A 26,454-nucleotide genomic window follows, 5' to 3' on the forward strand; every position below is an offset into this window, starting at 1 on the left:
ATACATTGTAAATCATGATCTTGTAGTTAGCTTAGGAAATGAATTTAAATTTAAGGCTGTGAAATGAATCATCTGCCACAGATCAGTCACTGGTCATTTAAAACCAGCAGTCGACAGAGCATCTTGCATTTCCGACATACCTTGCAGAGGCCACTTTCAAAATTGCTTTGCGTTACGCACTAACAGCATTTTTGAAGTGACCCACTGTGTTCACGTGTGACTTATAACTGAGTGGTAGCTGTTAGCTGATGTGGCAACACTGTCAGGGCAAGAGACAGATGTTATCAAGTAATTTTAATTGAACTATAGTAAGCACTAAATGTTGATGAGTGAGACACTATCCTAGCTTGCTCAAACGAGGACCTTGTCACCTGCACGAGTTGAAGTAATGCTCATTGGCCGTCAGTAAAAGAAGCATAATATGAAACAGCACTTATTTTGAAATTCAGATGCTGTAACATGCGATAATGTACTATATTTGGCAGCAGGGCTTTACCGTGAGCCAGATGATCTCCATCTACAGCAACAGCATCAGTCTTTTAACACAAGTTAATGATTACAGAAGGTCATAACCATCTAGCAATGGTGTCTGGTTCCAATGAAACAGTGAGGAATCTAAACAACATACAGTGGTGTGAAACCTGAAACACAAGACAACTAACTTCTCTGGATGTGTTCTAAGGGAAGTATCATCATTTAGCTACTGATCACACCAGAAAAAAAGTAATTGTACAGTAAGCTATAAATAATGGACCTGGGGATGAAGGCAGCAAGATAATGTGTGAAGGAGTGGATTAGTTCTGGACTTGGAGGTGGTGGAGGACTAGTGTGATTGGAGGCTGAATGAATCAGGTTGAAGGAAGAAGATACAGTAATTTTGGACCAGATAATGGCGATGGCAATGACGATGACGGGTGATGGTTGATTATCAACAAATTAAAATGCATAATAAAAACCAAACATGCGACAATGTATGTTTACATGCACATTGGTGTTTTTTCCTCATGCTTAAATAAAACTATAATACAGTCGTGACATAAAATACTATATACATCAAAAATTAGTACAAGAAGGTGCCTGGCTGTCTACTAAAGAAAACAGGGACAGATTCAGCCACTTAGAAAACAAGTAAATGCTGGGAACACTTCTCTACATGGATGTTAAACGTCCTTACATTAAAAACTTGAGTCTCAGTTTAACAATACATATTAAACGAAAATTGACATGCAGTCAAAATTTTCAAACTGATTCAGATAACTATTGCCGCCTTGTTCACTGACTAAAAAGGACAAACAACCCCCCCCCCCCCCCCCTCTCTCTCTCTCTCTCTCTCTCTCTCTCTCTCTCTCTCTCTCTCTCTCTCTCTCTCTCTCTCTCTCTCACACACACACACACACACACACACACACACACACACACACACACACACAAAATAGCACTTCAAGCTCTGGCAATGTGGGTTACAGAGAACTCTACCACGGTGAAGGAAATCACTTGTTGCCTGTCAAGGAACATCACAAATTGTCTTCAAGCTACTCTACGCACGGGGTCTTCTTCCCGTGGTGATACATTGGAGTTTGAGTGTACAGTGCGAGAGGACTCACTGTCCTCCCCTTATTTCCACTCACAATAATTGGACAGAACAAACTGTATGTTACAAGTGTTTGTTACAATAAACTTTACAATGTGCACAGGCAGCGTGTCAACTGCGGCTCCTGGCTTAGCTGGGAGACATAGATGCCCGTCCACTATGGGGTCTTGAAGCTACCTGCTTTGGCTGTTACGACGACGGCTAATCCTACCTGCACGCACAAAGGACCTGAGAAATCCACTTCCGTACGTACGTTGCACGGTCTCCCGACAGGGAGCAGACTATACTGGACAGTCTGACCCGCCCAATTTGGAAGCTGCCACTAGATGGCACTTGGAGTAAGTTGCAGAGTCCAAACATACTCCCACTCTAAAATGAGTTTTCTCATTTCATAAATAACCATAATTTTAACAAACAACAAAACCAAGACAAGGCAAACAATAAAAATATAACTAGACACAATATCAATGCACATAAAACATGAATACACTAAGATTTGGGATGACCACACCACCAAAAACCACTGTCACACTGCATGTGAAACATGATGGGTACTAACATGTAGAAGACAAAACAATAAAGTATTAATATCACACTGCATAAAAACATAAAAATCTGTACTAAGAGCAGTTAGTCCACAAGAAACATCCACAGCTTCCCAAGCTGATCTTATGAATTAAGAGGTTGTTCCAGTAAATGGTAAATTTGGCAGTGGTCCTGTATCATATATCACTACACAGATCTGAGAGAGCACTGAACTGATTCATTGCTTTGGTAGGGGACACAATCTTGCTATAGGCCTCTTAATCTGCCCATTAGCAGTTTTTACCATCACCACATGCACACACTTATCAGGACCGGGAAACAGTTGATCAATGACACCCAGCCTCCACACCAAGCGAGGCAAGTTATCTTCCTTGACCAGTTCATGATCGCCGGTCTGGGGTTGCCATGCTGCTCCCAATGTCCATTTTCTGTGTTGCTGCAGATCATTTATGTATTCTGTGGACCACCTCTTCCAGAAGGACTGATGCAACTGCTATACAAGTTGCCATCTGTGCAACCTGTTGGTGGGAACCTCAAGGACAGAGAGTTCAGGAAAAGCACAAAGGGGCTGTCCGATTAGGAAATGACGAGGAGTGATAGTGGCAGGAGAACCTAGGTCATCAGAGAGAAGACAAAATGGTCTTGAATTCAAGCATGCTTCTATCTGAATCAAGACAGTGGTCAGTTCTTCAAATGTCAGTACCGCATTGCTGATTACGCTTTTGGGATGCATCTTCATGCATTTGATTCCTACATCCCAGAGTCCACCAGAGTGAGGGGCATGAGGTGGAGTGAACCTTCAACTGATTCCCTCCGAGGTCGAAAAATTCACCACACCATTAACAGTAGCATCATTAGAGAAAAAACATTTAAGTTCATTGTTTGTACCAACAAATGTGGTGCCCCTGTCGCTGTACATGTGAGGTTCCCCTCTTCTTGCAATGAATCTCCTGAGGGCGGCCAAAAAACTTGTTACGAAGTCACTACTTCTAAGTGGATGGCCTTGGGTGCCATACACATGAATAAAGCAATATAAGCCTTTGTGGTAACCTTACTCCGTCTTCCACCATGATTTACAACAATAGGGCCTGCATAATCTACTCCACAGTGCTGGAATGGACGAGACTGGTTTACTCTAGCTGCAGGTAGCTGACCCACGAGTTGAACTTATGTCTTGGACTTAAGCCTAAAGCATTTTAAATATTTCCTGATAACTCATTTGACTGTGTTACGCCCATTGGGGATCCAACACCTCCTACGCAACATGGCCAACAAAAGTTGTCACCAAGCGTGCAACAGATTTTCGTGTTAATCTGTTACGAGAATTTTTGTCAAATGATGCTTAGGCTGTACAATAATAGGAGGCCGCTCATCATATGGTACATCAGCATTCATTAATCTCACTCCCACTCATAAAATACCTTTGGCATCAACAGACAGGTGCAAATGCCTTAATTTGCTATTATTTTGAATAGGGGAACTGGCCTTCAACAAAGCGATCTCATTACCATATTCACTATGTTGAACTGTGCCAAAGGCCCTTTTGATAGCGTTTTAGCATTCCTGTGGAGTGAGTGGCCCAGTTATCCTGTCTGATTGCTGAAGCCTAGTATTATTAGCAAACCTCAGTGCATAGGTCAAAACTCTAAGTTTTCTTGAATGATGAATATTTACACAGCAATTCATCATCAAGTTTATGACTGACACCAAGGATACTTGTGTACACCTTCTGTCAGGCAGATCTTCTACACCAAGTGGAGTACAGGTGTTGCAGTCGAGGTCACGAGTGGATAGCCATGACGGCCCAGACCACCACTGAAAAGTGACCTCAAAGCAGCTTCAGAGACTCTGTTTGAAATTAAGTTAGTGAACTGCTTATAGATGTTGACTCTGAAATTATTGGTATATCAGAGCACCACTTAAATAATTTGGCAATTCAGAGGCTTGCTTTACCAGGATCCAGATTAGCTGGTTGTTTCTCAAAGAGTTCCTTGGGGGTGAGGGAGATATTTGAATGTTGTGCAGCGGCAGTTGAATTTAGTTAAACTAAATTTCTAATTGGTGTTGTTTATACGTCCCCTGACTGACTTCAGAGCATTTCTGCTCAAGCTAGAGAGGGTTCTTGATTAACTTTGTAGAACGTACCAGAAATTAGTCATATGTGGTGACTTCAATATTCATTTTGTGTATGATGGTGCAAGAAAAATGATGTTGGTAGACCTCTTAAATTCATATGATCTGATACAGACTGGTTTTTTTTTTTTTTTTTTTTTTTTTTTTTTTTCCAACTAGGGTGCAGGGGAACAGTAGCACAGCCACAGACAATATTTTTATTCATTCTTCATTACTAGATGGGCATTCTGTTAGTAAAAACGTGAATGGCCTTTCAGACAGTTGATGCACAGATTTTAACACTAAATGACTTTTATACTCAAACCAATGTCATATTTAATTACAAACTATGTAGGAAAGCTAATCCAACAGCAACAGAGTGTTTTTTAAACACTGTCAAGGAACAAGAGCGGCAGGACGTTTATAGTGTCGATAACATAGATGATAAATACAATGCTTTCCTTAACACATTTCTCATGCTCTTTGAGAGCTGCTTTCTCTTGGAACGTTCTAAACAGGGTACTAGCAGTAATAGGCAACCCGGGTGGCTGACTAGTGGGATAAGGATATCTTGTAGAACAAAGCGGAAATTATAAAAAAAATTTAGAAGTAGTCACAATCAAGCTACAGTAGCCCATTACAAACAGTACTGTAAGGTGCTTAAAAATGTTATTAGCAAGGCAAAGACTATGTGGTATGCAAATAGGATAGCTAATTCACAGGATAAAATTAAAACCATATGGTCAATTGTGAAGGAAGCGTCTGGTCAGCAGCACAAGGTTAACTAATAGTCAGTTAGCAGTAAAAATATTTCTGTTACTGATAAATCTGATATATGTACAATATTTAACAATCATTTTCTGAGCACTGCTGGTGAATTAAATAAAAATTTAGTTTCTACAGGAAATCATTTAACTTTCTTGGCAAATGCCTTTCTGAGACCGATGTCTGAAATACTCCTCTGGTATACAGACAAGAGGAGGATTGAGTCAATAATTAAATCACTGAAGACTAAGGACTCTCATGGTTATGATGGAGTGTCTAGCAGAATATTGAAGTACTGTGCATCACATGTTAGCCCCGTATTTAGCAATATTTGTAATTATTCCTTTACGAGGTCAGCTTCCTCAGCGATTAAAATTCTCAGTAGTAAAGCCGCTTTATAAAAAGGGAGAACAGGATAATGATTTTAGACCTATTTCTATGCCATCAGTGTTTGCAAAAGTTTTTGAAAAGGCCGTGTATGTAAGGATAACTGATCATTTTATATCACACGATTTGCTATCAAATGTACAGTTCAGCTTTAGAAGTCATTTAACAACTCATGATGCTATATTCTCTTTTCTCTGTGAGATACTGGATGGACTAAACACAAGGTTTTGAACACTTGGCATATTTTTTGATTTAACAAAGGCATTTGATTGTGTTGATCACAAAATATTGCTCTAGAAGTTGGACCATTACGGAATATGGGGAGTAGCTCACAAATGGTGCACCTCTTACTTTAGCAACAGGCAGCAAGAGCAAAGGCAAAATGTTGAGAATGGCTGTGATGTGGGGTCTGAGTGGAGTACAGTCAAGTGGGGGGTGCCCCAGGGATCAGTGTTGGGGCTGACTGTTCCTTATTTATATAAATGATATGCCCTATAGTATTACGGGTAGTTCTAAAATATTTCTGTTTGCTGATGACACTTGGTATTAAAGGATGATGTGGGCAACATTGGCCTAGTTTCAAATAGTGCAGTACATGACCTAAGTTCATGGCTTGTAGAAAATAAACTAACACTAAATCACAGTAAGACACAGTTTTTACAGTTTCTAACACACAATTCAACAAAACCTGAAGTTTTAAATTTCACAGAACGGGCATATGGTTAGTGAAACAGAACAGCTCAAATTTCTAGGTGTTCAGATAGATAGTCATTGAAAGCACACATTCAGGATCTTGATCAAAGACTTAATATGGCCATTTTTACTATTCGAACGGTATCAGAAGTTAGTGATCATTCAACAGGAAAATTAGTCTACTTTGCTTATTTTCATTAGTGATCATTCAACAGGAAAATTAGTCTACTTTGCTTATTTTCATTCGCTTATGTCATATGGTATTATATTTTGGGATAACTCTTCCCATTCTAAATGGATATTTTTGACTCAGAAAAAGGTGGTTCGGGCAATAAGTGGTGTTATGTTCCCGTACCTCTTGTCAACCCCTGTTCACGAGTCTGGGTATTTTCACATTGGCCTCTCAATATATGTATTCCTTATTGCCATTTCTTGTTAACAATATTAGCTTATTCCCAAGAATAAGCAGCTTTCACTCGGTTAATACTCGGCAGGAGTCAAACCTGCATTTGGATCAGACTTCCTTGGCTCTCGAGCAATAAGCTACCACTCAAATTCAAAAATCTTAGCAGTAATCCACGTGCTTTCAAATCGAAACTGAAGAGTTTCCTCATGGTTCACTCCTTCTACTCTGTCGAGGATTTCATAGAAAAGTTAAGCTGATTCCTATTGTATTGTTGATTGTGTTTACTTGAACTTATGGACTGACGTTTTTAGGGTTCATAAACATTTATTTTTACCTGTTATTACTTTTCTGTTGTAATTTCAAGTATTGACGCGTTCCATGACCTTGGAGATTTGCTCCTCAATTTGGCCCTATGGAACTTGATGTGTAAATAAATAAATAAAAAAGTTTTCCAGGACTATGCTGCAGCCAACAGAGAACTACTGGGGAGTCCATCCATAAATGAATGTTGCCACTATCTACGATATCTAAGGCATTGGCCACCTTGTGAATGAGTCAAGCAAGAAGTAGAGCACCACATAATTCCAGTCATGGAAGAGACTGTTGTTTCACAGGGGTAACCCGAGATCTGGCTGCAGCCAATGAGACCAGCACACTGTTATAGAAAAGAACACTTCTGACGTATACACATGCACCAAATGCCAACTGTGAAGCATCACAAAAACCATTAATTTCTAATTTAACATACTGGGGGCAAGGAATTATCTTCCTGTTAATCAAAATACCATTTAGGGAAGGCAGTTGCACACAAACAGCATTCCATTCATCAGTGAGGTTGGATGGAAGAATTTCATTCCAATCAAGGCTTAGTTGTCACAAGTGCTGCAAGAAAAATTTAACTCTTATGACTACTGGACCTAGAAGCCCCCGTGGGTCATAGATTGATGCTATTGTGGACAGGACATTGCGCTTGGTAAACTTTGAGAGCCGATGACTATTCAGCTGCACATGGCACTGGAATGTGTCAGAGCCAGGGTGCCATAATATCCCTAATGTTTTTATGGCTTGCTCATCAGTAAGATGACAAAGCAAAGTCGTTTCTCTGTTCTGCACAGGAAATTTTTCCATGACCTTGTGACTATTGTAATGCCATTTCCTCAGTGGAAACTCCTCAGAAGCAAGTAGTTGAGTCAGCTGAGTTTGAAGTTCCTGAGCTTCAGCTTCCATAGCTGATCCAACTAAGATGGCATCCATATAAATGCTAGACATCAACACTTGCGATGCCATTGCAAACCTGTTTTGATTTTCCAAAGCCAACTGTTGAAGACATCTGGTAACAAGAAAGACACCAGCAGTGATTCCATAAGTGAGTGTACATAGTCTATATTCTTGCATCAGCTCAGGTGGTGTTTCTACCACAGAATTCTCTGGAAGTTCCTGTCATCAGGAAAGAGACACACTTGGAAATACATTTTTGATATGTCAGCCTACAGAGCCACATTAAATGAGCGAAATTTTATAATAATGGAAAATAAGTCTGGCTGGACAGTGGGACCAACCATCAAGATATCATTTAAAGATACTCCATTAGAAGTGGCAGCGGAGCCATCAAATACTACCCTCAACTTAGTAGTGGGGTTGCATTCTTTGAAGACAGCATGATGTGGAAGGTAACACATTGGACCAATAATACCTTGAGAATTACAGATCTCCATGTGTTACAGTTCAGCATATTCATGCATGAATGCAGCATATCCCTTCTGCAGATTCGGTTGCCCTTTAAATCTCCTCTCAAGATGTGTCAGTCTCCAAGAGGCTTGTTATTGTGATTCACCTAAGGGTTTACAGTTTCACTGACAGTCGAACCACAAATCTCCCTTCTTCATCTGGTGCTGAAAGTGAGCCTCACATATTTTATCCAGCTTACTCATCGTTTTTGTAAACAGTTCCTCTAACTCCAAAAACCTTTGCAGTTTGGCATCTGAACTGTCACCTCTAACAAAGCATGAGGTCACTGTAGAACGAGGCATGTTACATGCAACTGAAGGCACCCAACCAGACAAAATCCAGCCAAATTTTGTTTTGAACAGTGAAGGATGACTTGGTTTCACCAGCCTTTCCTTACAAAGAACATCAAAGAAAACCTCAGCACCAAGAATTAAATCTACTGTGGCAGGCTTGTTGAATTCTGGACCAGCAAGCAGAATATTACATGGGACACTCCAGGACCTTGTAACTATCTTGTTCTCTGGTAGGTCATTGGTGATATTGTCTATGAAAGCACAAGTGGTTCTAACATGAAAGTCATGGAGCCTAACGACAGTTCAACACTGCACATGTAAGACATTGAGGCTGCAGAGGCATTGTTTACATCCTTCACAAGAAATGAATGTTTACTTTGTTTCAGTTTTAATTTCTCTGCCATGCCCTTAGATATAAATGATAGCCGACTTGCACTATCTATCAGAACTCTGCAAACCTGCTGTCAACCCATGCTGTCCTTAATGTTGACAACAGCTGCTGGCAACAAAACATCACAATGGAGGTTTGATTTCCCATTCATAGCTTGATGGGCCAAGGAATGGCCTCCTGATTTACTATTCTGTCCATTCCTTGGATCAGCAAGCTTGAGGAGCAGTATGTTGTGCCTTCCCTTACAAGTCTTACTAGGAGAAATCTTGCATTTAGTCGAGAAATGACCAGAGCGGATGCACAAAAAATAAAGCTTATTTTTTGTTACATATGCCTGCCACTCATCAACATTTAGTGATTGAAACCCCTTGCATTTAGTGATAATATGAGGTTCACTACAAAAATTAAGTGACTCCTCAGTATCAGCATGAGCCAGATGAGCCCTCCTCACGTGTCTCATTTGACTTTAATTATTGGCATTTCCTTGCAGGTCCCTTGAGGTGTTGTTTCCAAAAAAAAAAAAACTATTAGCTGATTTAATGTGGTGAATGTCGACCCAGACATCTTTACCTCCCACTCATGATGATCCGTAGGTCGCATACTAGCCAGAATCTCCTCTGAAAGAATAATTTCATGAAGTGGAACATCAGGTCCGAGAGGTTCTAAGGCCTTCAAATGGCTAAATACATGAATAATTAGTTGCCCATAATCACTCGCTACGCCATGGTCGACCGAAGGTAAGGCCAACAAAGCCTTAGCATGTGTGGCTGCAATTGTTTTTGGGTCATAGATAGGTTTCCTGCTGTGGCAGGTATATGTTTCGACATGTCTTTAGCTTCACCTCGCAAAGACAAACTAAGGTAATGAAGTTTTTGATTGTCATCAATTTGTTATTCATAATGAGACTCAAAAATGTAGTTTCAAAGAACTGACACTACCTGACGGATTCGAGCATAAAGGCTGCAAAAGCTGGTTGTACCTCTTCACTGAACCCTTGATAGTGGATTCAACAAAGTGACACGAATCCTCGAATTCTGCCCTGTCCTTACTATGATCTGCTGATTCGTCTTCAATTTCCAGCCGTGTTTGAGACGACTCAAAATCAGCCTGAATACGAGTCAATCAACTTAATTTTGATTCCAGCATTTCGATGCTGGAACTGTCTGCAGACGGCAGCAAGCTCGCTAAGCACGAGAGAGTGGCCTTTGCTACACCTCTCTGCTTGACTAATTTCTATTTCTCTGAGGATTCCAGTTTAGGATTGGGAAGATGATAGAAGGAAGCCAACAGTTGCACCTACCAGGCTGCAGTGGCAATATGAGGCAGTACGGACTGGAACAGCAGCACCGTCATGGGCACTGGCAGCTGGCGTGGCGGGCATTGCAGTCTCTGAAGGCGCGAAGTTTCGGTGGGAGCAGGAGGTGACGTCACCGATGATGCTGGCACTGACATGTTTCTGTGCTTCTCACGTTTGAGTTTGAGACACATTAAATGTTCACAAATATGTCCCTGTTCACCGTTGTTAAGGCTGTTATCGTCGAAGTCTCGAACAGGCCCAGGGACACTCGTTAGCGCTCACCAACGAAACCGATACCGTGCGCAGCTCACAAGTGGTTTTTTAAAAGTTCACAAATACCAGAAAATGAATAAGCACAAAGGTCAATTCCACGCGGTCACTGAATCCAGCCCGGAGGACCGGAAAATGTACGCACAGGCTCTTCTTCCTGTGGTGATACACTGACGTTTGAGTGTACAGTGCGAGAGGACTCACTGTCCTCCCCATATTTCCACTCACAATAACTGGACAGAACAAACTGTACGTTATAAGTGTTTATTAGAATAAACTCTACAATATGCATAGGCAATGCGCCAACTGCGGCTCCTGGCTTAGGTGGGAGACATACACGCCTGTCTGTGCGCTACGGGGTATCAAAGCTACCTGCTTCAGCCATTACAATGGCAGCTAATCCTAACTGCACACACAGAAGACCTGGGAGATCCACTTCCGCACGTAGGTTGCAAGGTCTCCCGGCAGGGAGCAGACTATACTGGACAGTCTGACCTGCCCATTTTGGAAGCTGCCACTAGGTGGCACTTGGATTAAGTTGCAGAGTCCAAACAGATACTGTTTTGGGAGAGGAGTGGGTGGATGGCGAGGGAGGCTGAAGGGTGAGAGATCTGATATTTTTACAGGAGCTGGTCTTTTTCAAGTATCTCACTCAGTCTGAGGAGGGCAAGGGTACACCAGCTTCAGGGCCAGACCATGACTAGTAAAGCAGTGTGGTGTTCAAACCAAACATCTGGTAGGAGGCAGCTTTACCACCTCCACCTCCCCCCCCCCCAAACCCCCTCCCCCCAATCCACAAACACATAATGAAGAAAGAATGAAATTAAGGTAAGAAAACTGGTAATGAGCAAGAGATACAAAACTGGCATGGAAAATTAACAACCTATTCAGATCATACCCACAACCAGCAAAACAGAGATAAAAATCATGAGGTGGGTGAGGATAAAGAAAACACTTCAATAAATAAGTGACTCTATGCCCATTTAAACCATACAACCTATATTTGCATAACTACTTACTTATACTATTCTCCTGGTTATTTAACACATGCAAAGAGATTACTGAAATTTCTGACCTTTAGTTTTTGTCTGATCCTGCTTTCTTTAGTTTGGAACCACCCACAGGCAGCTAAATTTCATGAATTTCTATCAATCCCAGGTTCTGATTGATCTATCTTCCTTTCTATCACATTTTCATACTGTTCTCCCATTACCTCTACATCAAGACTTAGTGGTCCTGAAACTTTCAGTTTTAGTTTACATCTCCATCATATAGTGTTTACTTTGTCATTATTACAGCTTTAGCCATCTGTATTGTATAGGCTTTTATTTTCTACTTCTAGTTCATATTTCACAAATACCTCACTGTAAACAACAAAATGTGACTGAAAAGTGTACTGTCAATGAATGGAGAAGCAAGATATTATCAGAAGGTATTGCCGGTGAACTTAATAGTTCTCCTCACTTTGAATTGAGAACAACTGCAGGATTTTTTAATGACAAAGTGACTTAATATATTTCTGATCATCACTACAAGGCCCACAACGATTTCAGGTGTCATTAAATGTAGGTGGTAAAACCAGCAGCCCAATTTTAAAGCAGTAAATCAACTTAGAAAAACTATTACCCAAACAGTCAGCCCTTTCATTTCACATAACGTAAAATGAGAGAACACGAATTTCACACCAATTATCACTGTCATTAAATTTGTCAGAATATAGAATATTTAGAAAAATACCACTTACCATTCCATCCAAAACTTGCAGCTACACAAGTAATGATCTCATTATCAAACTGGTGCTGGAACAATGCTTTCAGGTTTGCCAACGTAGCAGATCTTGCTGATCTCCCTGATACTGCATTTCCAGCAACATCAGTGCCAAAACTTTTATCCGAGCCACCTGCTGGTTCACTCATCCTGTAACACATCAATTACACACAAAATTTACTTATGTATGCTGCACAAATTATATCCCACAATTTGATAATATTCACCATGTTCCACAAAATGTCAGATAAAACAAATTCTCACAACACTATTCTAAGTGCTCTCATTTCATCAGCTTTTAATTATCTTTGACTAACACACTCTTGAATGCAAGCACAATTTTCAGTCTTCGATGTTTTTAAAAGACAGTGCACACAACAGTGTTAAAACAATGGCAGACTTGAAAAGCACAACAGTTACAACATGTTTCTGGTGAAGAAAGATCAGGGTTTAATGTCCCACTAACAACAAGGTCTTTTCAGAGAGGGCTTAAGCTCATATAGGAGAAGTACAGCATAAGAAATAAAGTATATTCTCGCTAAAGGAACTTCCCAGCAATCACCTTACTTGATTAAGGCAAAGCATGGAAAACCAAAACCACGTGTCTGGATGGGATTTGAAACCTACTCCTCCAGAAAGTTATGTAAGTATAGTTACCACTGTAAAGGAGAAGTAGTCCTCTGGAATTTATAGCATCAAAGTCAACATGTATCAAGAGACTGCTAATCTTATATACAATGTCAGTCATTTCATCATCAAACAATTAGAGCCAATACACTGACCCAAGACAAGATGTAAGTCATGCCGTGAACTTTATATAACATTACCTTGCTACAAAAGTTGTACAGATGTCTATTGGGGGTGCAGGCTAACAATTTTCACCTCATGTCAGTACCAATGACATCAGATACCTACCATTATCCAACTATCCCCATTCCCCACAAGCAACTAGCTGATGGGGTGAAGATCATGAATCTTGTTCATGCGGTGAAAGCAGAGCTTTCTACTGACAGTGTATATCTCAATGTGACTAGGATTACCCATTTTGGAGACAGATGGTGGATAGTATCAAGATACTCCATTGCTTCTGTAAAGATCTTTACTTTGTAGAACTATGTAAGCCCGATTCAAAAATCAGGGGTACACTACACAAAAGCAGTAGCTAATTAAGTAGCAGAGTGTGTACACAATGAACATCACAATTAGAATTATATTAATACCTTCAGCTGCTAACGGGCGTTGATACATATCAATGGGGACAGGTGAAAATGTGTGCCATGACCGGGACTCGAACCCGGGATCTCCTGCTTACATGGCAGACGCTCTATCCATCTGAACCACCGAGAGCACAGAGGATAGCGCAACTGCAGGGGCCATCTCGCGCATGCCTCCCACGAGACCCACATTCTCACCTTGTATCTCCACACACTACATTTGTAGTGTCCCACCCCCACACACTCATTACTCGTGGAAGACATTCTTACCAAGTCCCATAAGAGTTCGGAGAATGTGTGTGCATCCGCACAGAAGAAGAAGGTCATGGCCAGTGTTGCCAGAACTATACACTTATATGGATATGGTGTCTGTTCTTTCGGACATGCCCTCGATGGCTCAAATGGATAGTGTGTCTGCCATGTAAGCAGGAGATCCTGGGTTCAAGTCCCGGTCGGGGCACACATTTTCACCTGTCCCCGTTGATATATATCAACACCTGTTAGCAGCTGAAGGTATTAATATAATTCTAATTTTGTTCTCGATGGCTGCAGGTCATCAATGGTGTCCGTTCTTTCGGACATGTCTGAAAGAACACACACCATATCCATATAACATCACAATTGTTATCCTGGCCCCCATACCCACCTGCCAGTATTTGTGGGCCTCTTCAGAGAGTATTCCCAAACAAAACAGACAGAAGAAAATACATCTTGTAAGTCAAATGCAGCCAACAAAATAATAAGTTCATATTATTAAACTGCAAGAATACTTCAGGTACAAATAATAACCTCATACCATTTAACTGCCAGAACATTTGTGATGAAATCCCACAGCTAGTCCCAGTTGTCAATAGCAACACTGTGAATATCTCATGCTAAATAAATAGACTGACACAGTAAAATCATCAGTTTGAGTGGAATAACAATCAAAAAGAGAGGTAGTGTATTTACCACCATCTAAAACTATGTTGAGTCTACTTCATTCAGTAAACCTACAGAATGAGAAAAAGTCTGAGCAAAACCATGAAAAGAAAATACAAAATTGTCTCCAACTCGATTGCCCAAAGTAATGGATCACTTCAGTGAGAGCTTTGAGAATATTCGGGGCTTTAATTTCTTGGTATTGTGTAAGAGGGCTTTACCACAGAAGAAGATGATATGGTATCATTATCAATTATTCTCAATATGCTGCTTAATCAACCAAATATATGAGGTATCAACTTAAACTTTCTGAAAACTAGCCAGTTTCATCTCTTGAAGGCACTTACCACTGATGTGGGGACCAAGGACTACTAAGTGGTCACCACATAAATGAACAATTATTTTTAAAAATAATTCCTACCAAAACTGTACATTACACGTGTAGCCCTCTTGGAACATTTAATTCCGATGAAGAATCTCTCTATGGAGGAATTTCATGGTACGTATGTGCTGGCTAACAGTAAATATAAACTGGGGTCACAAAAGTCGTAAGATACCTCCTAATAATATGCTGGACATTCTTTTCCCTGGCATAGTGCAGTGAACATGATGTGGCATGAACTCAACAAGTTGTTGGAAGTCCCTTGCAGAAACACTGATTCATGTGGCCTCTATAGTTCCATAAATGGAGAATGTCAGGCGATCTGGGTAGCCACACCATTTTCTCAAATTGTCCCGAATGTTCTTCAAACCAATTGCAAACAACTGTGGCCCTGTAACATGGCACATTGTCATCCATGAAAATTCCATCGTTGTTTGGGTAAATGAAGTCCAGGACACCACCAGTTTGTACTGTGTATTGTTGAAAACTTGGTTCCATGGGTTCATAGGGCCTGTCCCACACTTGATCCCTTCCATCAGCTCTTACCAGCTGGAATTGCGACTCATTTGACCAGGCCACAGTTTTCTAGATGTCTACGGTCCAACGGATATGGTCGTGAGTCCAGGAGAGGTGCTGCAAGCGATGTCATGCTGTTAGGAATGACACTCATGTTGGTTGTCTGCTGCCACAGCCCATTAACACCAAACTTTTCAGTACTGCCATAACAGATATGCTTGTCGTACATCTTACATTGATTTCTATGGTTACTTCATGCAGTTTTGCTTGCCTGTTAGCACTGACAACTCAACACTAACACCGTTTCTTTTGGTCATTAAGTGAAGACTATCAGCCACTGTGTTCTCTGTAGTGCGAGGTAATGCCTGAAATTTGGTATTCTCAGCACATTCTGGACACTATAGGTCTCGAAATAATGAATTAATAATGATTTCTGACATGGAATGCCTTATGCGTATAACTCCAACTACCGTTCTCCATTCAAAGTCTGTTAATTCCCATTGTGCATCCATAATCATTTCAGAAAGCTTTTCAAATGAATCACCTGAGTACAAATGACAGTTCTGCCAATGCACTGTCCTTTTATATCTTGTGTATGTGATACTACCACAATCTGTAAACGTGCATATTGTTATCCCATGACTTGTCACCTACACTATTGATCAAAAGTATCTGGACACCCCCAAAAACATATGTTTTCCACATTAGGTGCATTGTGCTGCCACCTACTGCCAGGTACTACATATCAGCGACCTCAGTAGTCATTAGAAACCGTGAGAGAACAGAATTGGGCACACCGTGGAACTCATGGACTTCGAAAGTGGTCAGTTGATTTCGTGTCACTTGTGTCATATGTCTGTACGCGAGATTTCCAGACTCCTAAACATCCATAGGTCCACTGTTTCCGATGTGATAGTGAAGTGGAAATGGGAAGGGACAAGTACAGTGCAAAAGCGTACAGGCCGACCTCCCCTGTTGACTGACAGAGACCGCTGACAGTTGAAAAGGGTTGTAATGTGTAATAGGCAGACATATATCCAGACCATCACAAAGGAATTCCAAACTGCATCAAGATCCACTGCAAGTACTATGACAGTTAGGCGGGAGGTAAGAAAACTTGGATTTCATGATCAAGCGGCTGATCACAGAAAACCTAAATAAGGATGGCTAGAGACAGGATTGAACCGTCGTCCTCCCGAATGCGAGTCCAGTGTGCTAACCACTGTGCCACCTCGCTTGGTGATAGCAACTGAGCTCTTTGATCACAATCGAGCACCTGTTCTTAATGCATGGACTGTGGCGGAGAGTGACATCCCTGTAATTGATTGGCCTCCACAGAGTCCTGACCTGAATCCTATAGAACACCTATGGGATGCTTTGGCGTGCCGACTTCGTGCCAGGCCTCACCGACCGACTTCGATACCTCTCCTCAGTGCAGTATTCTTTGAAGAATGGGTTGCCATTCCCCAAGAAACCTTCCAGCAGCTGATTGAACCTATGCCTGTGACAGAGAAAGCTGTCATTAAGGCAAAGGGTGGGCCAACACCATACTGAATTCCAGCATTACTGATGGAGGGCGCCACGAAGTCATTTTCAGCCAGGTGTTCGGATGCTTTTGACCACATAGTGTAGGTGTATGTTGGAGCTGTGACAACCAGTAAGAGTGTCAAAGACAAGCATGACTGAAGGCTAGTGTGGCTCTTAGCTTCTACAGGCCATTAATGACAGACCTTTTGTAACAGAGTGAAGTGGTGTCGGGCAGTGTATTTGTTTTTTCTTTGGAATGGAAGCTAACACAGTCTTAAATTTATCATATAAGCTTTGAGATTTATCTTGTACTGCTGTTGTTAAAAAACAAAATTATGCTTTAATGAATTATAATTTTTTTTCCAGCCATTTGTGTACTGGTCAGCTCTTTATTAGCATAATGTTTTTGTTTGATCGCAACTGCTGCAAAAATCATAAAAAGAGGTAACTAAATTTAGATGAGATGACTGTCAAATTGTCAAATGTGAAAACTGCATATACTGATGAGTTCAGAAAAATAGTAGATTACTGCTACTGCTACAACATCATTTGGATGTTTCCACCTGTTTAGGAAGTGTAAACTGAAAACATATTTGTATTATTAGCCTTTCCAATTCTGATCTGTGCTCAAAAAACATAAACATAATGTTCTATTGTGTTACAAGGAGTGCTTGATGCTAGCTATAAGTTTATAAATACTGATTTATCTACTGGAAAGCTTCAGTTGGATGGCGACAAAGAATATATCAACATTAGGTTATCACACTTTTGAATAATTGTTGAATTTGTCTTTGATATAATGTATTTTAAATGGAGTATATACATATTAAAGTTTGTAGATGCGACTAACAATTTTTGTTAAATGGAAATGTCTAATAAATTTAATAACTGACAGAGATGATATTGAATACTATCTTACAGCAAAAATTACTTCATGGCCAATAAATGTGCCATAAAGCATACATTTGAAGATTGCATTATTGGACCACAAATACTTATGATCTCTTAAAAACTTATATTTCCAGAATGTAGTGTTACCTATTATAAATACTACTCTGAAAAACTTTTTTACACATAAGAGCCAAAGAAATTGGTACACATGCTTAATATTGCATAGGGCCCCTGCAAGCACGCAGAAGGACCACAACACGATATGTCATGGACTTGACTAATGTCTGTAGTAGTGCTGGAGAGAACTGACGCCATGAATCCTGCAGGCCTGTCCATAAATCCCTGAGAGTAAGGTGGTGTGGAGATCTCTTCTGAACAGCATATTGCAAGGCATCCCAGATATGCTCAATAATGTTAATATCTGGGGTGTTTGGTGGCCAGTGGAAGTGTTTTAAACTCAGAAGCATGTTCCTGGAGCAACTCTGTAGCAATTCTGGATGTTTGGGATGTTGCATTGTGCTGCTGGAATTGCTGAAGTCCATATGAATGCACTATGGACATGAATGGATGCAGGTGATCACACAGGATACTTATGTACATGTCATCTGTGAGAGTCATATCTAGACATATCAGGGGTCCATTATCAGTCCAACTGCACACGACCCACACCATTACAAAGCCTCCACCATCTTGAACAGCTCCCTGCTGACATGCAGGGTCCATGGATTCTTGAGGTTGTCTCCATACACTTACACGGCCATCCACTCAATACAATTTGAAACGAGATATGTCTGACCAGGCAACATGTTTCCAGTCATCAACAGTCCAATGTCAGTGTTGACAGGCCCAGTCAAGCCATAAAGCTTTGTGTTGTGCGGTCATCAAGGGTACACGAGTGTGCTTTCGCCTCCAAAACCCATATCAGTGAGTTTCGTTAAATAGTTTGCACACTGATGCATGTTGATGGCCAAGCATTGAAATCTGCAGAAGAGTTGGTCTGTCATGTTGAACAATTCTCTTCAGTTATCACTAGTCCTGTTTCTGCAGGATCTTTTTCCGGTTGCAGCAATGTCGGAGATTTGATGTTTTACCATATTCAAACTCACTTAAATCTTGATAACTTGCCATTGTAGCAGCAGTAATCAATCTAACCACTGTGCCAGACACTTGTTGTCTCATATAGGCGTTGGCAACTGCAACACCGTATTCTGCCTGTTTATATATCTCTGTATTTGAATACACATGCCTATACCAGTTTCTTTGGCGCTTCAATGCACATAAATGTTGTTTCAATTTAATTGTCACTTCATTCCAAATTTTTCCTAAAACAATTGTAATTATGATGCTTTTTGTCTTTCTAGTCTGGCGAGTATTTCACAAGCATTCTCAATGCTCGTGAAGAACACTCATGTGGAAATTATCGATGTTCCTATCGCTGCTCGTTTATAAGTGTGGCTCAGAGTGATGCTCCAATACGAACACTGCTATGAGAATGACACTTTTCGTCAATGACATCTTCAGACTGCACGTGATAGACGTAAAATTAAATCAATATGATTAAGACCATCCTTTGTTACAGAGCTTGTGAAGGACACACCAGATGGTCAAATCTACTGTGAAGTCAGTGTGCTGAAATGTTGTTGACTGATTAATCTAGAGCCAGAAACTGTTATAACTACATAAAGACAGAAATTGCAAATATTTTCAGTGAATATGATGTCATAACAGTTTCTTCGCAACGCTATTTAAAAAATGCATAGGTGAGAGAGAAAGATGTGTGTATGTGGAATTGAAAATGATTGAAATCCACATCTTCAGCCATATTACAAAAATTACTACAGTATGTGGGTACCTTGCACCATGGCAGCTAATCCTACCCCCTTTTACCATTTCATGTTCGGAAAAATGATTGCCTTTCAACCTCTAAATAGCTATCACAATGATCTCTACAATTGAACCAATTGCAAGTTACTGGGGTAGGCTACCGTAATCATTTGCTTCCAGTTATGAAACTGTAGATAACCTTCAATCCAGTATCCACAGCTGAATTTGCAATTTTCATCTTCATCCATCTGAAGATTGGACTCAACATTACAGGGCTTTATTAGAAACAATTCTATTCAGAGTACTATGCCCTTGTATTCCTCTGCACCTCAGAATGAACTCGTCCATCTAGTTATAGGGTCACTTACATAAATCAAAACTATGATTCTGGATAACTTCTCTGCACATACAAAGCACTGTCAGGGATGAAAGTCATTCACAGACTTCATGTTCCCAAACAAAGATGGAATTTTTATGGATGAAAATGTGCCATGTAAATGGGCCACAACTGTTCATGACTAGTTTGAAGAACACACTGGATAATTTGAGCAAATGGTGTGACCACCAAGATCACCCAACACAAATCCCATCAAACATTTATGGGACATAATTGGAAGGTGAATTCCTGGACTAAATCCTGCACCAGCAACACTTTCCAAAGGCAACATGGCTTAATATTTTAGCAGGGGACTTCCAACGACTTGCTGAGTCCATACCACATACAGTTGTTTCAGTATGCCAGGCAAAAGGAGGTCCAACACTATATTGAGAGGTATCTCATAACTTTCGTCACTTCAGTGTACATCTTGCTAAGAGAATCTATGGTAATTTTTTAAAAGAGTACACCTCCTTTTGACTATGCACTACTATATCTAATTTCTGTACTATCTAGATTTCAGCTTTTATGCCACTTTCAATTATGTCGTATCTGTTAATGCAGTCCACAGCAGGTAAACAACAGTAACACAGCTTTAAGATGTAACTGTCAAAGAATGCAGACTCTTGAAAACATAAAAAATTTGAGATTCAAAGTCACACAGAACCTTACTAACAATCATTCTTCCCGTAAATTATTTGCAACTGGAACTGGAGAGAGGAAAAGTGATAGTGGTAAAGAAAGACCTTTTGCCAAGGTGGCTATGGAGCATAGATGTAGAATGTGTCTGAAACAAAAGTCTACTTTGCACAGCCTGAGAAATCAGATTTTTGAAAGTCTCAAATAATTTAAACAAACTGGGAAAAATTTTACTGAATTAGGTTAAGAAATGAACTGAATGTAAGTGACAATTTCTTAAGTGAAAATGTAGATGTATGCCAATGATATGATCCTACTATAAGAGAGAAGTGTGTCATCGCAGAAGCCATTAACAAATGTGAAAAACTGTCCCACAAAAATGTCCTGGTCATAAATAAGGATAAGACAAAAGGGGTCAAAAGAAGCGTCCGATCCCACATGTCGGCTTTGACCTGTGACGTAAGGGTGTTCTCGTGTGTGACGTCATGACGGCACAGAGTTTGGTTTGTGAGTGTGGCGTGTTTGTAGATGTCATCGTGTTGTGGTTTGTTGTGCTTTCTGGTGGTATGTTCAGGGCTTTCGTTTGTGTGGTGTAATGGGCTCAGTTTGCATTTGCTCATTATCCAGAATTGTTCGAGTGTCGGCTGTGTTTGTAGTGGAATTCGTTTCAGTGAGATAACGATTTTGTGTGAAGGTTAATTTAGTGTTGTTCACTGTACATCGTGTGGTAATTTTATTAAAATTAATTGGTTGTCGTTTTTGTTCAGGAATGGATATAACGGATAAAATTAACAGTGTGCAGGTCAAGGGAAGTGTTCAATCCCAATGTGTGGCTCTGTATGTTGATATTGGTATCGGGAGATGGTTTTGAGCTATATAGGCCAAGGGAAGTGTTTGATCCTAATTTATGGGATCGGGAACTGCTGCTGAGCTATATAGGTCAAGGGAAGTGTCCGATTCCAGATGATATTGTGTTTAGTGGTATTTGGGGAGTTCTGTGATGTCGGTTTTTTTCGTCGTTTTATGTGGTTTTGTATGGGGGTGGGTATCTAAATTTGTTTATATTTAGTTTGCTCCCACGCAAAAACACTCCATTTCCCTCGCTTGTCCCGTTAGTGCCATTAGGCTTTTTGTGGAAAGTGTGTGTGTTTGTTTTTCAATGTATTTTTGTCCTTATAATGTGTACGTACCGCCTTTATATGCACCATATTGGAAACGTGGTTTATGGTCGTTTCCGCCATATTTGTGACGTCATGGGTCAAAGCAGACGGGCGGGATCGGACGCTTCCGTATTTCTGACAAAAGCAATTACAATCAAGAAAGGAGGGACCCCCGCAAACAATGACAAATTCACCTGTGGAGAACAAAAACTGGAAACAGTCAAAAGTTACAAAAGCCTAGCTATTATAGTGCAGGTAACAGACTATTTTCCTAGCACATTGGAGATAGGGTACTAAGAGCGAAAAATGCAACTACCGAGATTAATAAACTCAATCTACTATCTGTAAGAACAGCTCTGAGATTATTTGACATAAAGGTTGCAACAAGTGCATCAGACAGCTTACAATACGACTTACATGGAGACACCTCACACATTCAAAACCTCAAACGACTAGACGGAGTCAAGGCAGCATGCATTTCACAATACAATCAAAAGAGAGTAATCTACATCCTGTCAGACACGAACTACTTCACTGAATGACTTGATATAACCCTACAAAGCATCAGACCCCTGCAAGACATGCGCCACAAAGCAATAACAAGAGCAAATCACAACCCGACTGAGAGTTGTGAGTACACCATATGCAGAGGACCTTGAAATACATATCGAGTGTAAAGAAGAAACTTTGTCACTATCTCACTATGTAAATGATAACTTTGGTTAACTAATCAATACCTTGCACACGTCATGTTTCATAAAATCTTAATAGAACTTAGTGAAAATATCACTTTGTTGGGATGTAGAACCACCACTGGCTCTATTCCCCCCCCCCCCCTTCCCAATAATATCACAGCAAGAACAATTGTATCTTTGCAATACCAGTTCTCGTAGTATGTACTCTATGCTACAGGCACTGTGTATACGCTGTGAGTATATAAAAGTATTCATATTAAGTGACGGGAGTGCAAGTTATTATTTATTGCCGTAATTACTGTGCCTGCTGGCCACTACCTACAACTTTATCTGTAAAGATTTATAGCATTTGATATTAACTTATCCATAAAATTTGGTAGAAAAATTTCCTCACCCCAAGAATATTAAACGCACACATTCTGTTTCCAAAAGCTCTGTGTCAGATTTCTGAGCAATGACCTAGCATATGAAGCTATGGATTTCATCTGAAATCTTGACGATGTAGAGAAGAAACCTATCATCTGCGACAATTACGCCATAATAGAAACAATTACTTCCCACTCTAAACTGCTTTAGCAGTAACCAATAACTCACGCATGTTGCTTCATGTGCTGCTGTAATAATCATGATACAGTGACCACCACTGTCAGCTGAAGACATAACTGTAGCACTAACAGAATAATATGTTAGGCCTACATTCTTGTTTGATTTTAAATAAAACCAGTTCAAAAATAAATTAGACAATCATTTTTCCAACATGTCTTTCTGGTCACATAGCTGTTTTACAACAGCTTCATTTTATCTTATACTTAACAACTAGGCTGCAAGCTAACACCACAAAAAATAGCAAAATTTTGTCACATGTAAAATATAATACAAATACGTAAATTAAACCGCGATGTTCTACCTTTCCTACAGCATAAAATAACTGTCGCAACAGCAGCATTTGACTGAAGTGTATTCAACAAGGAGGAAGACTCATAACTGTCTAGTAATTGCCTTAACACTTCGTGGTACGCAACTTCTAGATGATTTAATTTAAAGTATGGTTTCAGTTCTAAGAAACAAATAAATAATTTAAGAAGTATAAAAATGTATTAAGAAGTGACTTGCAGTAAAAAGAATGGTCTTCCTACTTAAAGAGTATAAAATTTCACCAAAAAAACTGTTACATGCTTTCACCAATAAATTTCCCATTCCCCTTTGTTGCTACAGCCCAAATGCACTTGCTGGCAGGAGGAAATTGTGGTGATGTGAAAGGTTTGTTTGAACTTTTGTGGATTGGTATTACTACAAAAACATTTGACTGAAACCTAAAATTGGTGCAGTACCAGCCTGGACACACTAGATAAAAACAGCAACTGCATATTGGATTAGCAACTGCATAATTTGTTGTACAGAAATAGCCTGCAGTGGCTGTGTCTATCAGTGTACAACTTCACTCATTCCATATTCCTGAAGGCTCTACATGTTGAGATTTATGGAACACAAAGTATAAATGAATAAAGGCAGATCCATCAATCGACTAGGTTTGGAGGGTAGTGTCCCTATATGAAAACCATAGTAAATCATTTGACACACAGGAGGAAAAATTCAGTCATGTATATGGAAAATAAAAGATAAATCAGGAAATCACTTGCCATTTTTGCAACAACTTGCCAAGTGCACTACCAAACAGTTCCTTTACTTATATGTAGAATACATTATCTCCGAAACATATATTTTCAAAAGTGGTACAATTAGGATACGGTCAATATACCGGAATCATTCTGGGTAATGCATTAAGCTTGAGGCACAATCTGCTTTATTCACCACAATCTTTCTGGTCCCTTTAATTCCACAAACCATCCACCACAGTCTTAAAAAACAAGTAGCCTACAGACTATATGCATTTGGAATGAAAGTGTGAGTTGTACCAAAAAAATTGAATCATTCCCATTGAATAAAAAAAGTAGTTTTCTCAAACAGTTGTAATCCATGAACTATCTGAATGTAGAATCACATACTACCTGTTTGCTGACCATATAAAGTAAGGAAGGGTACAGTTTAATACCACATCCACTTAAACAGCGTTTAAAGATGAAACATTCTCTCCCAATTGAGTGAGAATGCAAAACAAGAAGGCAATGTTCTCATTGAAGGAAACAATTCAACAGTAGTGAATTACAAAAACCTAATTGAGAACTGTTACGTAAAAACTGAATCTCTCTAACACATGTAGAGTGCCATTTCTAAGACACCTAAGAGGCTTTGATTCTTAATTTCAAAAAAAAAAAAAAAAAAAAAAAAGTAATGTATTAAGAAAAACAATCATATCATTTATACTGGAAAAGGGGGCAGGATGATACCACTGTTGAATGTAACCAACCAACATCATCGATAATAACATCTGCAACACCACTTCCTGCGGTGATTTTCATTTTCAACTTCGAGAATATTCAAAAGTTTTGTCATCTTTAGTGGAGAGGTATACAACACCACAAATTTTTAAAGTGAGCAAACTTTAGAATCGAAAGTCTTAAATTGTAAAGAACTGAAACATAGATAATCTGAATTCGTTGTGCACAAATTTGATAAATTTATTTATTTGCAAAATTACGGTAATTGTCTGGAAAATAAACTTCAGTCTATGTATGAAGTTAATAATATTATTGTTATGGTTACATAATTATTACACAATTGTAGCTTTTCTTAAATTATAATCTAGCGTTATCAGGTGCAGCTCACGCAGTTATGTGCATATGAAGCGAAACTTTAGATGTCATACCTGTCTGTCTTGTTGATTTACGTAACGTCACAACAAAACTAACTTCTATGAACTGCATATTTTGTATGTTTTCTAAAGGACTACAAATAAACACACACTCACCTTCAATTAAAACGTATTTTTCCCATTCACTTGAAGCACAATAATTGCTGAGAAAACGAAAGCATTCATATGTGAATTTAACATATGCACAACCTGATTTGATGCAATACACTTATTAGTTTATTCTTATCTCAATACCCATTACATGGCACTTCCACAATGTATAACGCAACAAGTCTAAGGTGAACTGACACAAAGAAGGAGCCACTGGAAGGCTGTTCTCTCTCTCTTTTTTTTCCCCCCTCTTATACAAATTCACTCATACACACCACCACATAATGTCGCATTCTGCATCGCATCTGCAGAAGTTCAAAACATCATCATGAGAAACTCAAATATGTTGGCAGAAAGATGTGAACGACAAATCAATACAAAGACTTCATTTGAGAAGAAATGCAACACTACACTTTCAATCTATTGTCTCAGTTCAGAGGAACCACAATTAAAGTTAACCCTAGATTGCCCATAGCATTGTGCAATACTTTTATTGTGCAAGATTATTGACTGTCTATGAATAAGATTGAAAGTTGCTTCGTATATTGTATATCTTCTGCAATTAGATTCTTATTTGTCAAACTGGTTGTACTCAGTCTTATTTTGTATAACTTTGTCAGTTCACGTTTAGATACGTGCCTTTATTTATATATACGTCACGAGAGGTACTGTGGATGCGCTCCTTTCAAAGATATACTTTGGCTGTCTCTAAGGCATAGCATAGATGTCACTGTTGTCGGTAGCGTCGTGACTCAATGCCACCTAGGTGGCTGCGGTAGTTTTAAAGCAGCAGTTCTTTATATGTTCATCTCGTTCATTAATTGCAAGAAAAACAGCATCTAGAATGTGCCTGTACCAGGAGCAGAATGTGTTTCATCTGCATACGTTCTTTACCGGAAGACTTTCTTGTTTGGAAAAAGAAGTCTCCTAAAATAAATAACTTTTGAAATTTCTTTTCTGATTTATAAGTGGCAGACAGACGAAGTCACGTTTTAATTCTCTCCCACATGTGTCACTCCTTTTATGTGTTGAGTCCTGAGTGGTAGTTTGTTTTCACCAGATTCGCTCGCTTTTCCATGTTTCATGCTTAATAATAAATAATTGAGATTTAATATCAATAAATTGTACCTCTTTGAGAGATTTTCAAGGTACTAGTGTTCTGGAGCAGCATTTATTTACAGTACATAAGTTATAATATAA

General features: G+C 39.6%; 1 protein-coding gene across 4 annotated transcripts in view; it reads right to left on the reverse strand.

Annotated features, from left to right (window-relative positions):
- LOC126299520 (uncharacterized) overlaps positions 1-25,964 on the reverse strand; it is a 181,504-nt gene extending 155,540 nt beyond the window's left edge. For 2 of the 4 annotated variants that reach the window (XM_049991490.1, XM_049991487.1), the window contains exons 1-3: positions 25,530-25,945; positions 25,261-25,307; positions 12,224-12,396 (exon numbers count right to left, since the gene is read on the reverse strand). In XM_049991490.1, coding sequence (XP_049847447.1) covers positions 12,224-12,395 — 172 coding nt within the window. In that variant the 5' untranslated portion in view covers position 12,396; positions 25,261-25,307; positions 25,530-25,945. Of the gene's footprint in view, positions 1-12,223; positions 12,397-25,260 lie in introns of all 4 variants that reach the window. The other 2 variants (XM_049991489.1, XM_049991488.1) reach the window with 2 other exon arrangements.
- Between the last annotated feature and the right edge of the window lie 490 nt (positions 25,965-26,454).

The sequence above is a fragment of the Schistocerca gregaria genome, chromosome X (genome assembly GCF_023897955.1).
Source record: "Schistocerca gregaria isolate iqSchGreg1 chromosome X, iqSchGreg1.2, whole genome shotgun sequence".
Lineage (NCBI taxonomy): Eukaryota > Metazoa > Arthropoda > Insecta > Orthoptera > Acrididae > Schistocerca > Schistocerca gregaria.